This window comes from Saccoglossus kowalevskii, chromosome 13 (assembly GCF_978046115.1).
Source record: "Saccoglossus kowalevskii chromosome 13, keSacKowa6.1, whole genome shotgun sequence".
Taxonomy (NCBI): Eukaryota; Metazoa; Hemichordata; class Enteropneusta; family Harrimaniidae; genus Saccoglossus; species Saccoglossus kowalevskii.
In genome coordinates, this window is record NC_140653.1 from 14,122,450 (window position 1) to 14,137,446 (window position 14,997).

Here is a 14,997-nt window from a genome sequence, read left to right on the forward strand (position 1 = left end):
CGCACAGACACACGGACGAACGGAGACCGAATTATAAGTCCCCGTTTTCGGACTTCGTCTGAACGGGGACTAATAATGAATCCCAAACCACCATCTGTCAATCAAGTGGCGCCGACAAGTCTAGATTGGCAAAGGCCAAAGTGTTTTGCAAAGTTGCAACATATATTGCAAAGTGACTGTCCGAATAATTCTCAGAACGGCTGTAATGAGGAAGGAATCCACTGGCATTTTTATTACAAGCACTGGTTATATGCATATATCTTCAATTGTGTTTTCAGATATGATAGTAATGCATTTTTAATTAAGTCACATGCATATACAGTCATTAAATATGTTAATCAGACCATGTGACAATGTCTTCAATAAAGTACTGGTCTATCTGCAATAGTATTCCTGATAAGACTGACAGACGCTGGTGAGCACTATATTCCCCCCTCCAGCAATATATGCCTGGGAATAATAATGTTTTATAAATGTCTGATGATTGCCAAGTAAGGATATCTCAATGCCATGTTCCGGCCCCTCTGAAATATCTCAGTATTTCAATATTGAATTTCAATATTGAATTTCAAAATCGGAAAATTCACAGTTGATCACAGTTTAATATTTACAGCTTGCTATTTAACATGCATCTCGCTACTAAACCTTAGCGTTCCTTTCATTCCAAACATTTTTTTTTAGTTTGATGGCAACAGACACAATTGATTATTACATTTGAAGTTATGTCTAAATCCATGTTGTAATCATTAGCCTGATCATCACCTTTACTAACATTATGATATGCATACCTCAAATGCTTTCAGAGAGTCATCAAAAGTAGAATATCCTTGGTCATAATAAAAAGGAGGAGAAGAACGTTTTTGACGTCTTTCTTTGCTTTCTTCACTACTGCTACTATCGCTATCTCGATCACAGTGTGTATTACGGTCTACATAGCCATATGACCGAGACAGGTCATAATCATTCAAAGTGTCAAATACCTGAAAAGAAAATAGCATTGAAACCATTCTTCTTTTTTTTTTATTCTAGACATCAACAACATGTATCAAATGCTTTTCAAGAATCAGCATTTGCCACAAAAATGGTTTTTACTGGCATACACATATTGAATATTTAGTTGATATACCTACAAATAATTACAGATGAAATTGTCTATTGTCTAGACGTTGAAACCGTGAAATTGGGTTTTATTTGGGTGGTTTAGACAGTTTGGGTTTACCCAGGTTTGACCCAAGTGTTTGAATATGAGATCGTCCCTAATATGATAAGCTCTGCTTGACAAAGTCAACAGCGGTGCTAAGAACAGAAAGTACTTTAACTTTAGAGAGCTATTGAACAGATCTGGGTGGGTGGCATTTCCGGGTTTGCATGGTCGGAAATAAAGTGGAAATTATCCAGTTGAATTCAAAAAGAGGTCTACAATAACGAACAGAAAATAAGGCGATCAATAAACTGTGTGAACTGAGTAATGTTTTCGCAAAAATAAGAAAAAATAAGACTTTAATGAAATTATGCAATCATAATTTTGACATAATTTTACATGCAAGATACAATTGCAAGTCTAATTTGGTTTTTAATTTTTTTTTCTTTCAAAAGGTTAAGACTGCAAGTCGCAGTGATGAAAACTTATGATCAAAGTAAAACAGTTTACAAAACTCTTACATGCATATGGTTAACGCTCATGACCATTTTCTCTACTAAACAATTCTTTCTAAATTTGATAAGAATATTTTTCCTTACCTGATGTTTTGTAAGTTGATTACTTGATTTCATCAAGTGAACGCTCTTGTCAACAACTCCCAATGCACACAATGAGCCTGGAGAAGCTTTCAAATTAAGTCGAGTTTCAGCACCAGGTTTTTTTTCCTCTTCAACAAATTCTAAACTAACCTAAATTTAAGTAGAAATATGAATATAATTATTATCACAGAAGAACATAGTCATTGTATGAAATGACTTTAGAATATTTTTTCAACAAACTGGTAATATTTAAACAATAATGAACAATCCGCCAACCCATAATGAGCGACAGCTCACTTTGTGCGACATATACATGTGCGAGGCATGAACAGAGTACATATATGGAGCACAAAGTGTGCTCGAGTCCATTATATGGGTTGTTGGGGGAGTTCATTATTGTTAATATTTTGTAACGTTGTCAGTACCAGTGGATTTGCTGCCTCTAAAAAGCGTAAAATTTGGAGAAAAATCCACAGTGAACGAAACAGTTTCACAATCAATGGCCCGTGAATCTGAATAATTTAAAATGTTTTGCAGGAAATTGTTTCCACAATCTCGTATGGCAAACTAAGAAAGATACTAGTTTTAATCCATCCTAAAATATTGCATTTAAATCATTTATATTGCGAGTGGACGAGTGACTGATATGTGGTGTGGAATAACGTTGTAGTGATCGACCAAGCTAACGACACACCATGACGCTGTCTCTGTGTCGGCCATAGCTTTGCACTACACTATGCTAATGCTATGCTATGCTATGCTAGATTGTCACTGTGGACTGACTGGACTGACTGTGCGTAGGAGTGTGTACCCGGGATACAATCAAGGTAAATGTTATTTGCAACTGTCCTGTCTGTGTCGAGAGGCCATTGGCATCAGTTGCCGAATCTAGAAGCACGCATACTAAATAGTTTTTAAATAGTTTCTCCTTTATTCATTTTCAAAAACAATATTGTATTCATATCCATGACACGTACACGGCCTTGATGCTCAATAATGGGATACATTATTGCGAATAATGCTGCAATGTCATCATAAAATCCACTGGTATTGATAATGCTATAATATAATTGATTACATGTTTAATGATAATGCTGAAATTACACATCCATGATGGTGCAATAAAGTCCTATCCACCAACTAAATGGCCTCTTCTAACATCAATACAATCAATCTGACTGTTTACAGAGAGAATTATTCGTACAGTCAGCTACCTTGCAACTTTGCAAGACACATTGGCATTTGCTTCAGTTGACTTGCACTGCAACACTGCAAAAAAAACTTCAGGGCAAGAGCATGGTGTTCTGTCATATTATTAGACATTTGACTGCACTAACAATAAGTATGTACAGTTTCAATCCATTTGTGCAAATATCGTAAAAACTATTAATTCGCGGTAGTAAAAGTAATTATTTTATTGGAGTGAGCGAATTGATAGGATACAAATGGAAATTATTTGTTTCAGGTGAGCGAATTTATATGATACATTTTGATCGGTTCAGTTTGAACTTGTTTTCGCCAATTTAATAGTGATCAAGATGTTCTTTTGTGTTGTTTTGTGGTTTAAGGGCTGTGGCCAACAAGAAACATCGGAGGAAGCAGAGTGAACGGCAGGCAACTCAACCAAATGTCAAGTACCACGCCATACTCAAAATGTTATTTTCTAGCAATTCAATTGGTTGCAAGGAAGACAAAATGGCAATCACCGAGACAAGTATTTTGAGTATTTTGTGCTCGAGTGAAGGGGCAAAGTAGCCGTCTGATCGTATCGCTTTCTGTTATTTTTCTAGCCAAATGAGTCAGACAGAATTCACACACACGCATATTTTGGTATGGTATACATGTATGTCTTATTTTATATCTCAAAGCCCGAATTTTTCACACATTTTCAGACGCTTATTTTCAGACACACATAAACTCAGTGCAACACATCCTTTTTAATAAAACAATGAATTTGTAAATGAGCTCATACTGTGCACAAAGATGCAACACTTTTCGTTGACTGGAAGAGGACAGGAAATAGTCAATATTGCATGACACTTCCCGTTTAAAAACAAAGCTGGCACGTGCCCATCTATTTATAACATCGAATTTGCAAATGATCTCGTATCTACAATGACTGGAAAAGGTCAGGAAGTAGTCAGTGTAATGTCTGATAAATTATTTTTGAGACCGAAAACACATCGTTCTGTTGGCACTGCCACATAGTTTTCCTGTGACAGTGCAACAAAAACATTACAAAGAATTCACGTTAGCTCTGGGTTTGAATATTCATTGCAGCGGTAAAATCCTGATGCAACCAAACAAACTTTATCAAAATTCCTTCGAAAAAGAGATATACTGTACCAAATGATACGAGTGCTAGGGACTGATTTTTGCCTCTTGCGTTATTGACTAGAAATAGTAAAAGAAAGCTGTGCGATCAGAATCTGGCAGCTATTTACATGGCACCGTGTTGCTTGCAAAACAAAAAACATGTGCCCATGTGTAATGCACAATACACCGATCAGCACCAGTACAGACTTGGGCTGGATGGCTCCACTCATCAATCATGAAATTATGACAAGCGGTCAATCGCTTGGCCAATCAAAATCATCAATTCATGCACCCGGGTGGTCCACAAAGTAGATGCTTGTATGGAATGAATTTACTTTCCAACATGGCAGACGCATGCCGATTCAACTCTGGCCGTCAAACTCATTCGATATAATTGCTTATCATAGAAGTTCACAATATAAATTTACTGCTTGATGCATATTAATTGACTATATAATTATCCAGCAAAGCAAATTTTGATTGCTGATGATCACAGCTACTCAAGGTAATCGATATCATGAACACAATAACGTATATTGTTATATGGCGATATTGATGGCGAATTTTAATAGGACACAAATGATTTTTTTTTAGGAACGTGGCAAATTGATAGGACGCAAATGGCCCAAGAAAATAAAATAGGTGGGCGAATTAATAGACCATGAATTAATACAGTTTTTACGGTAGTTGATATAAAAATATGCAGAAAATAGTTTGCAAGCATACAGTGACACAATTGGCATTTGTCGAGTTGTCTCGGGCAACTAAATAAATATGAACCCTGCTTGTATGACATGGTATATACTAGTACCGTAAAATCTGCATTAGAAGCCGCATCCCTAATAGAAGTTGCACCCATTTTTTTTGAATAATTGAGAACCAAAAATTCATCATTTGTCATATGTGTACATAATCCAATAGAAGCTCATCCCCTCTGTTGCATTGCACCATTTTAATAGAAGCCATGGTTTCTAATACAGATTTGACAGTACCCCGGTAATACACTTACATCATTGGTGAATACTTGTTTGACCTGGAACTGCGTACTATCAGCAATCACTTCACCATCATCACGCACATAGTAAAGAAGCAGTTTACATTTAGGAGCCATGTCTTTTGTTATGTTAACCTTTAAGTGAAGCTCACTATAATCCCCTGGGTTAGCAATTTCAACAGTTGGGTCTGGTCCATGATACCACCTATAATCTAATAATAGAAAATATAAACCATGATTTTGTTCAATGATTCCAATATTCAGGTGTAACTACCAGACAGACATCACCATTTCTAATCTGGAAGGCCACAACAAATTGAGACAAATGTGGGACAATGTTAGGTTCACTTGACATGTAATTTTTTAAGGTATATTGAATTATGTAATAGTTTACGGATTCAATTAATTGTTATATGTTGTATTTTTTCTAATTTTCTGTTGTGTATTCGTTTTACTTTATTGATTGAATAAAAAAAAAAATAATAATAAAAATAAAAAAAATAATAGAAATTATATTTTAATTCAAATATTCAAGTATGTTAATGAGAAAATAATGGCACTGTCAATTTTGAAATAAATTATGGATTCAAATAATGTAATGAAGTTTGTTGATATTTCGAAATGCAACGAGATTATTCTTTGTTACATGTTATCCTTTGTCCTTGAGCGTTTTGATCTTTTACCACAGACAATGCATCAATACAATATTTTAATCATATTTCTATTTTATATTGCACCTTTTGTGTGAATATTTAAAAAAAATCAGAAATAATTTTAAACAGATTACAGCTAGAGCTATATCTGGTAAGATTTGATTCTTTTGTATGTTGGGTACATTTGACTATTTTTGACGACATTTTGAACACATTTTTGTATTTCACATAATTGAGCAGTAACCGTATTTAAGAAATCAATTTATTGGTTCAATATTTTGTGCTTTATTGCTTACATAAAATTGAGTCCCTGGTTTCAGACGTTTCGTTAACTTGGATTTAAAAATTAACAAACAAACCAGCTTCATTTTTACTTAATATGGTTTTACAAGTTATTGGAAGATGAACACATCATTGAAAATGACACAGTCCCCATTAAATTTTGAAAGTTTTCTTTGTGCTCGTCATATTAAAGCGAAGGGGTTGTCGCGAGCGTGTCCTTGAAACTTGAGTTCCAAGTGGCGTATACAACAGATTGTTTATTTACATCAAAACACGTGTTCCGTGTAGTAGTAATATGGGCAAAAATAAAAACGGCTGTTATTCGGCCATCTTTGATCTGATAATGAAACACACTGATATGTATGATGTACGTGCCAAATACGAATGAAAATGGTACATAAATTGTAGAAATATAGTAGTAAGGCCAAAAAGTCAGATGGCTGTCAATCGGCCATCCTTGACCAGATTTTGAAACAAATTGTCATGGACATGCATCCTAACATGTATAAAGTACATGTATGTGCCAAATTTGAATGAAAACTGAGAGAGCACGTCCAAGATACTGCATAAAAAAAAGAAAAAACATAGTTGAACTCTGGTGACCTTGCCCTTTGTTATATAATATAATTCCCTTTAACATAGTTTGTTTCAATATAAATATGCATTGTCATAATTAATTTTGAATACAAAAAAGTTTTGGGGTTGAACTAACAGTGGGGAATCAGTCTACCGAAGATGTAAATATCTTACAAAAACATTTGTGCCTTATTTGTTTAATTATTTTAAGGGACATAATTTCCAGCTTTATTCAAAGTAATTCAGATACAGTCAAACCTGTCTATAAAGGACAGTCAGTGGACTGAGCCAAACTGTCCTTTATAGACAGGTGGTCTTTATATGGAGGTGGCCTAATTTATTAATTTAATCATGAATATTAATTAGGATCGGAATTTTAAGGAAGATCATAAGCAATACATAAAAACAAACCTACAATGAATATGTCTTTTTTAATAAAAGTCACTCATTTTCATCTGGATAATTACAGGTTTACTTTTTTACTACAAATTATATCATGTAAATTCACTGAAGCCAAGTGATTCTGCCCATGGATTCATTGGTGTATTTAATGCATAAGAACGATTGTCAACGATCGGCCGCATTGGCGTTTCAGCTCGGACTTTCACACTCTCGCCAAGCAGTCTTATTCCCCAGTCTCTTACACATATTCCATCACAGGCGGTAATCAGTCCTATCGTTAGTATTGTCGATTGTACACTGTGACAAAATGCACAGGCAAAGTTGCCATGATTGAAAAAACAAACAAGCATTAAAAATAAAGAAGCATTGGTAATAAACAAAATTGACCAAACTCATAACGATTGCTCCAACTCTCGGTGTTGAATCAGAAAGTCAAACGAACCGGAAATGAAACACTGTGATCGTACACGCAATTTTACAGTTATTTGTTGCAAGCATCGACGTGTCAAAACTGCCCAAACGAATTTTCTCGATTGCGAAATATTGATATTACCGTTTATAAAAAAAAAAAAGAGGATCAAAATAGAAAACATCTTTCGTTGAGAATAACCCCGAGATGACCCCTCAGTAACAATACGTTTTGCCCATGCGCTAGCTTCATTAGCATAATTTATAACGATCAACAACAAACAACATGGCGGCCAAAATAGGTCGGATTTTGCAATTCCGCGATGAAAACGAAATAAACGAATGTTTTATTATTTTGTTTGAATATTTCATGTCGACAAGGTAAATAAAACATCTCTCATTTAATAAAACTGGTTCATTTTTTTTGTTTTCGAGACGGGGGGGAATTTGCTCTTCATGTGCGAGACAGTCCACAGAAGTGCCGCTGGCCGGCTGGGGATCGATAGTATACCGGGGGTAGTACCGATCGGAAACAAGCTAGTTTTTCATTTCAAACTTTGAATGAAACTGTTTTAATTTGTTGTTAAAATCTTTCCAGTCTCTAGACGTTACATTCAGATGATATTCAACATTTTTTTTTTTACTTTTTCGCAACTTCACAAACCAAGTTGCGATGGTACCCCTGTCTATTAGCCCTAAAGATTGCGTACTCGGTAATCTGAACGTAACACATGGCCACTTTCCTGTTAGCGATTCGCAAGTAGCTATTGTGTTTTTGCTGAGACAGTCTGATGGAAATGTTGGTGGTCGTTATACAAAGGTTAAAGTGTGAATAGGTCTACAATAGGGTGGTCGCTGGTCGCGTTGGACAGGTGGTCGCGTTGGACAGGTGGTCGCTATATCCAGTGTCTTTAACGTGTAAATTGCGAAGGGACTGTACTAAGCTGGTCGCTATGAGCAGGTGGCCGCTCTGCACAGGTGGTCGTTAACACAGGTTTGACTGTATTTTAGTATAAAAACAAATGCCTCATTGCAAAAAAAAGTGCTGCATTTAGACGTGAATAGATTCATAAAACATGCAAGATAACAGAAAATCTTAGCTGGCTTTTGTCCAAGTATTTTGTACAGGTGTCTGTCAAAAATTAATGATTCACTGAGACAAATATGAACTGCCTCATTGTGTGACTACTGTATTATATGAAAAGTAAAAAAAAAACACCCTTTATGAATAGCTATCATGTTGCAAGCTCTGCTTTGTATGCAAATCAACTTAAATAGTTAGTTGGTGTCCAGTGGAGGGAGAAGTCAACAGTACTGTTGCCTCCTGAGAATCTACATCTTCAAACACTGCAATCTTTGAAGTGCTTTTTTAAATTAGTATTATATAAACTCTATCATTCTGTTCTAATAGCTGAAACATATTCCTGTGAGTTTTCATTTGTCGAATGAACTGTTTGTCAAATACAGAATACATATATTTTAGAATAATTTTCTTTTTAAAATGTGGATGAAATGTTTTGCTTTTAATGTATTGTTTTTGATTTGATAACTTTGAACTAAACAGATTTGCTATTAGCTTCAGATCTTGATCAAAGTTTGCCACCCAGTTCATAGGAGTGCTTATATTGATTTTCTGACATCTTGTTTTCTGTAAAGATTTATTAGTAGGTTTGCAAATGTGTATCAGACTGTGCAATCTCTCCATGAGTTGGTTTTGAAACCCAGTAAGGGATTCTGAGATACATTACCAAGGATATTATTACAAGATAAATCATTTGCTTCATTGAACACATACAACAATGCATATTTCCACTGAGATCAGTGACCTTTGATGTGTATCACCAGTGATCAGTCAAGTAGAAACAGTCAAAATATTTTATCAGTTTTTCTCAATTTTTGCATGATATTTTCATAAAGGACATCTGTTGTTCAAACTCAGGGAAGACTTTATACTGATGAACAAGGTGACCAAGTTTGATGAAGTTTGGAATAGAATTAGTAAAGTTATCATGCACACAATAACAATTATTAACGACTACGACAACGACGACAACGCCGGACACAATTTTTCCCTTAATATACCTTTCCCTTCCATCTTTGATGGTACGGGCAAGGTAAAAACAAGATGCCTGCCAGTCGACCATCTTTGATCCAAATGCGAAATAAATCATCATGGACGACAGACTGACAGACCATGTCCAAAATACAACATTTTCAAAAAACATGATGGCTGCCAGTCGGCCATTTTGAATCGAATTGCTGAACCACTGCATGTGCATATGTCGCACATAAGGTACTAGGCACATGCAAAGAATGAACGGAATCGGTCCACAGGATTCTGAAATATGACTCTGGACAGACTGACGCACGCACAGACGAACGGACACATGGACATATGAACGGACAGACTCAGGAACTCACGGACGGTCGGGGACATGTATCCTAACATGTATGATCTATGCACTAAATTTGAATAAAAACTGACAAAGCATGTCCAAAATATGACATTTTCAAAAAACAAGATGGCTGCCAGTCAGCCATCTTTGATCCAATTGTGAAATAAATCGTCATGGACATGTATCCTAACATGTATAATCTATGTACCAAGTTTGAATGAAAACTGACAAAGCATGTTCAAAATACAACATTTTCAAAAAACAAGATGGCTGCCAGTCGGCCATTTTGCACTAGGCACATGTAAAGAATGAACGGAATCGGTCCAATGGATTCTGAGATATGACTTCGGATGTTCGCATAGACGCACAGAGACCGAATTATAAATCCCCGTTTTCGGACATTCGTCCGAATGGGAACTAATTAAAGAAAGAGAATTTGTACCCAAATATAGCTTGCCTTCTCCATCAGACCCACCTGAGCTCTCTGGCACAGTTTCAAAACATGATAAATTACTGTAAAATACTTCATTTTAGCACGAATACATTTTTGGTGAAAAGACTTTTCGAATGTTCTGTATGGAATTTATTTTCACTGGTTTTCAAGTGCCCTAACAAATTTTGAAAGTTGCAAATCAGTTTATGTATGCTTAGCCAAATCAAAGTCTCACATGGACTCTTCAATCATATCAATTTCATCTATGGAAAATGAGCAGGAGCATGAAAGAGGCTTAAAGTTGAAATCTGAGATCATTGCTAGATATTTATTGAGTCTTGATTTGATTTTAAATTTAATGAATAGAAGGTGTGAATTGGTAAAAAATAATTGATGGTTTTCATGGATTCACCCTTATTCCAAACAGAAGCGAATCTTTGCAAGTCCAAATGCATTTATTGGGAGCAAGTGCATAGTGCATATGAAAAAGCATAGTGAAAGTCAAACACAGAATCTAAAATATTCACCAACATTTGGACAGGCTGAAAATCATTTACATTTTTAATTATTATATATATTTATAGGAAAGAAATAGGTCAACTCCATATTATATTTTGCAAAGGATTGTGGGATAGAAAATTGAACTGCAGAGAGCATTTGGGTGTAACCCGCATCTTTTCCCATAGAGGCCAATGTTAAAATCAAAGAAAGCTTAGAAAGAACTCCCGTGTGCTGAGAGTATTGAAGACACATTAAAAATTAATTCAAAATTACTTGAACATGAGATATTGATAGAAAAGCTGAAAACTAATTATGTACATCAGGTAACTAATATGAACAGAACAAAAAAATTATGAATTATTATGCTAATTAGAGAATTAATATGAACAAATTTTAACCCAAAATTAATCAGGCCTGTCTATTGTCCTAGAGCATTTATGTACCAAATTTTATTCAAATGTGATGATCAGTAATTGAGATATCAGTGTTATGTTAATTAGGAGATTAATAAGTGTAAATATTTACCCAAACCTAATTGGGTTTCTGCATAGTTCTCTTTAAAAGTTTCATTAAAATCCAATTTGTGGTTCTTTATATATCAGTGGAACATTATGCAAATTAGGTAATTAATATCCAATTAAAACTAATTAGGTCTCTGCATAATCCTAGAAGATCTATGTAGCAAGTCTCATTGAAATATGATGATTACTACTTGATATATCAAAAGCTGAAAATTAATTAATTATGCAAATTAGATAATTAATATGTACTCATATTACCCTAAAAACTATCAGGTTTGTGCAGTGTCCTATGACATCTATGTACCAAGTGTCATTGAAATGTGATGATTACTACTTGAAATATCAAAAGCTGAAAATTAATTAATTATGCTAATTAGGTAATTAATATGTACTCGTATTACCTTAAAAACTATCAGGGATGTGCAGTGTCCTATGACATCTATGTACCAAGTGTCATTGAAATGTAATGATTACTACTTGAAATATCAAAAGCTGAAAATTAATTAATTATGCAAATTAGATAATTAATATGTACTCATATTACCCTAAAAACTATCAGGTTTGTGCAGTGTCCTATGACATCTATGTACCAAGTTTTATTGAAATGTGATGATTAGTACTTGAGATATCAGTGGAAAAGCCGAAAATTGATTTTCAATAAAATCCAATTAGTGGTTCTTTATACATCAGTGAAACATTCATGGAAGAAATTAACTAATTATGTGAATTAGGTAATTAATATCCACAATTATTTACCCTAAAACTAATCAGGTCTTTGCATAGTCTCATTAAAATATGATGATCAGTACATGAGTTATCAGGTGAAAAGCTGAAAATTAACTAATTAAGCTGATAAGGTGATTAATATACACAAATATTTACCCCAAAACTAATAAGGTCTCTGCACAGTCTTTATGTAACTATGTACCAAGTTTTATCAAAATGTGATGATTACTACTTAAAAAGCTGAAAAATAATTAATTATGCAAATTCGGTAATTAATATGTACTGATATGTCTGTGCAGTGTCCTATGATATCTATGTACCAAGTTTTATTGAAATGTGATGATTAGTACTTGAGATATCAGTGGAAAAGCCAAAAATTTATTAATCATTATGCAAATTAGGTAATTAATATTGCACAGATTTTTACCCAAAACTAATCAAATCTGTGCATTAGTTTGGAGCATCTGTGTGCCAAGTTTCATCAAAATCCAATGAGTGGTTCTTTAGATATCAGTGGAACAGCCATGAAACAGCCAAAAATCAGCTAAGTATCATGCAAATTAGGTAATTAATATGCATGGATTTTTACCAAAACCTAATCAAATCTGCGCATTGGCCCAGAGCATCTATGCACCAAGTTTCATCAAAAACTGATGTATGGTTCTTGAGATATCAGTGGAACAGACGGACACACATACACACACACACACACACACACACATACACACATACAGACACACTAACTGCAGACTCCCTTTTTGTGCTTCGCACACGGGAGTCAATTAGCTTTTTACCTCTCCTGATTAGGAAAGTGGAAGATCTTGTACTTGATTTTTAACAATAAGCCTTACCATAACCTCCATAATAATCTCTCCCAGGTGGACCAGGGGGACCAGGTGGACCAACTGGACCATTATTACTTGGTAGAATAGCTTCAATAACTTCCAACTCCATGTCTTTTTCCTCAGAATCTTCAATCAGAGGTGCTGTTTTTGTTGTAACCGTTTCTCTGTTGTCAGCTGTCAGTAACTGGTAACTGTCACTCCCGGAAAGAATGATGTCACCATGTGAAATAACCTTCAAATTGTAAATAGATTTTGGATCAGTGTATTGGCATGAAAACAAGGGTTCAACAAAATTGTTACAAGTCCGAGATTTAAAAGCATTCACAAGAATGATATTCCAGCAGTCAATGTGAAAATTGCAATTTGCTAGTTGCAGACTATTTTCAGTGAAAAATATACATGTACCCATGTACCGTAAAATCAAATTTGGCGGAGATCCCAAACTGGTTAATATATCTTAGTTTGAAAGAAATTGGATAAAACTATTTGAGTTATTGTACCACAAGAAAATACAATCCACATTCATTAAAACATAGTTAAACTATATTTTACAGGCTTGCCTTGTATATACAAAGGTGGGCAGATCATAGGGTGGGAAAATCAATACATAGGTGGGGCAGATCACACCATAAGATTGGATGATGGACAACAAAAAAGTGAAGAAGATCACATCATAGGATGGAGGTCATCTAGGTATACAGATTAACAATAAATATATAAATTTGATAGTAATCATGTAGTTAGAATGTAGAAAAAAAATAGTTACTCAAAAAAACAATTTAAAAGAATTTAAAAGCAGGTGTAAAATAGTGTCCATTATGTACAGCAACACAAAAACAAAGGTTATACATGCTGTTAATTTAAGTTGAATGATCTGACTCTTATATTCACAAAGTCAATACTTTTGTTAATTTATTCAGATGACTGCACATCCCTATTTTTCAGAATGGTTTAGAATTTATTAATGCCAGCACTGTCCCTTTAATATGGTAAAACAAGCGAACAGTTTAGTAGATGTGTCATTAAACTGACAGAAGTTGCTGAACAAAAAGTTAAAGGGCACCCTCTATTGATAACACTTATAAATCAAAGAAATCTTAAAAAGAACTTGTGTGTGCTAAGGGTATTGGAAGCATGAAGTATGAATACTGTACTTAGTATATCAGAAGCACATAAAGCAAAAACTGTATATATTGCATGCAAAATCATTGAAGTATTTGATGAATTTTGTTGCATGTCCTTATCTGCAACAGTGCTTGAGATATTACACTTGTGCATATTAATGAACTCATATGAACCTATTTATAAAAGGTGGGTAATTAATATCCACCGATTTCAACCCAGAATCTAAGGATAATACAAAAGCACCTATGTACCAAGTTTCATTGAAATTTGATGGGTGGTGATTAACCATGTATACAAGTTATCGCACACATCCACAATAAAAGTTTAAGTCACCATCGCCACCAGACATTTACCACTACTATGACTATCCTTTCACTTCATTATGGGCAAGCAACAAAATGACTACCAGTCAGTAATTTTAAATCCCATCGGGGAAAACTAAAGGATGTCCATCAAGTTCGCTTAATATCCAATGTGTGCATCAAGTTTGAACAAAATCGTCTACACACAACTAAGTCCAGAATGGCAGAAATGCTTTATTTTGATGCATTTTCAGCCCCAGAATTGAGACCATTTGGCCAATTTGAAACAAATTCTGAAACAAATACCGTACTCGACCGCGTTAGCGCCCATGCTCGGTCAAGCGGCCGACCCCAATTTTGCGCAATTTTTATATTCGGGGTCACATTCGGCAAAGCGCCCACCCCTTAAAAATGCCAATAATTTATCGTTTTTATATGATACATCGTGGATATCGACTGCCGTGAATATGTTGTTAATGCGTAGACCACGGTAACCGTGCGTAAACTACACTTCGACAATGACCTGTTAATAAAAGTAAAATGCAGTAAATATTTCATGCCGTATTCAGTTTACCGATAAAAATTGTTATTTACCATTTAAAAAAACAAAAACATGTCGTTTATTCGCCGAAATCAACTTTTCCCTCAAACTTTCAAAGACGTAATATCCCCCTAAATCTGTCACACGGTGAATTAAAATTGTCAGCTCCAATTTTTTTCCGAGGGGGGTGCTCGGGTAAGCGCCCACCCCTAAAAAATCTTTATTATATGAGTTGA

At 34.8% G+C, this 14,997-nt stretch overlaps 1 protein-coding gene across 3 annotated transcripts in view; it reads right to left on the reverse strand.

The window, feature by feature from the left end:
- The window catches only part of LOC102810261 (pregnancy zone protein-like), a 73,517-nt gene that overhangs the window by 37,775 nt on the left and 20,745 nt on the right, over positions 1-14,997 (reverse strand). For all 3 annotated transcript variants that reach the window (XM_085506939.1, XM_085506938.1, XM_085506940.1), the window contains exons 10-13: positions 12,800-13,025; positions 5,066-5,262; positions 1,741-1,890; positions 789-980 (exon numbers count right to left, since the gene is read on the reverse strand). In XM_085506939.1, the coding sequence (XP_085363065.1) occupies positions 789-980; positions 1,741-1,890; positions 5,066-5,262; positions 12,800-13,025 (765 nt within the window). The remainder of the gene's footprint in view (positions 1-788; positions 981-1,740; positions 1,891-5,065; positions 5,263-12,799; positions 13,026-14,997) is intronic.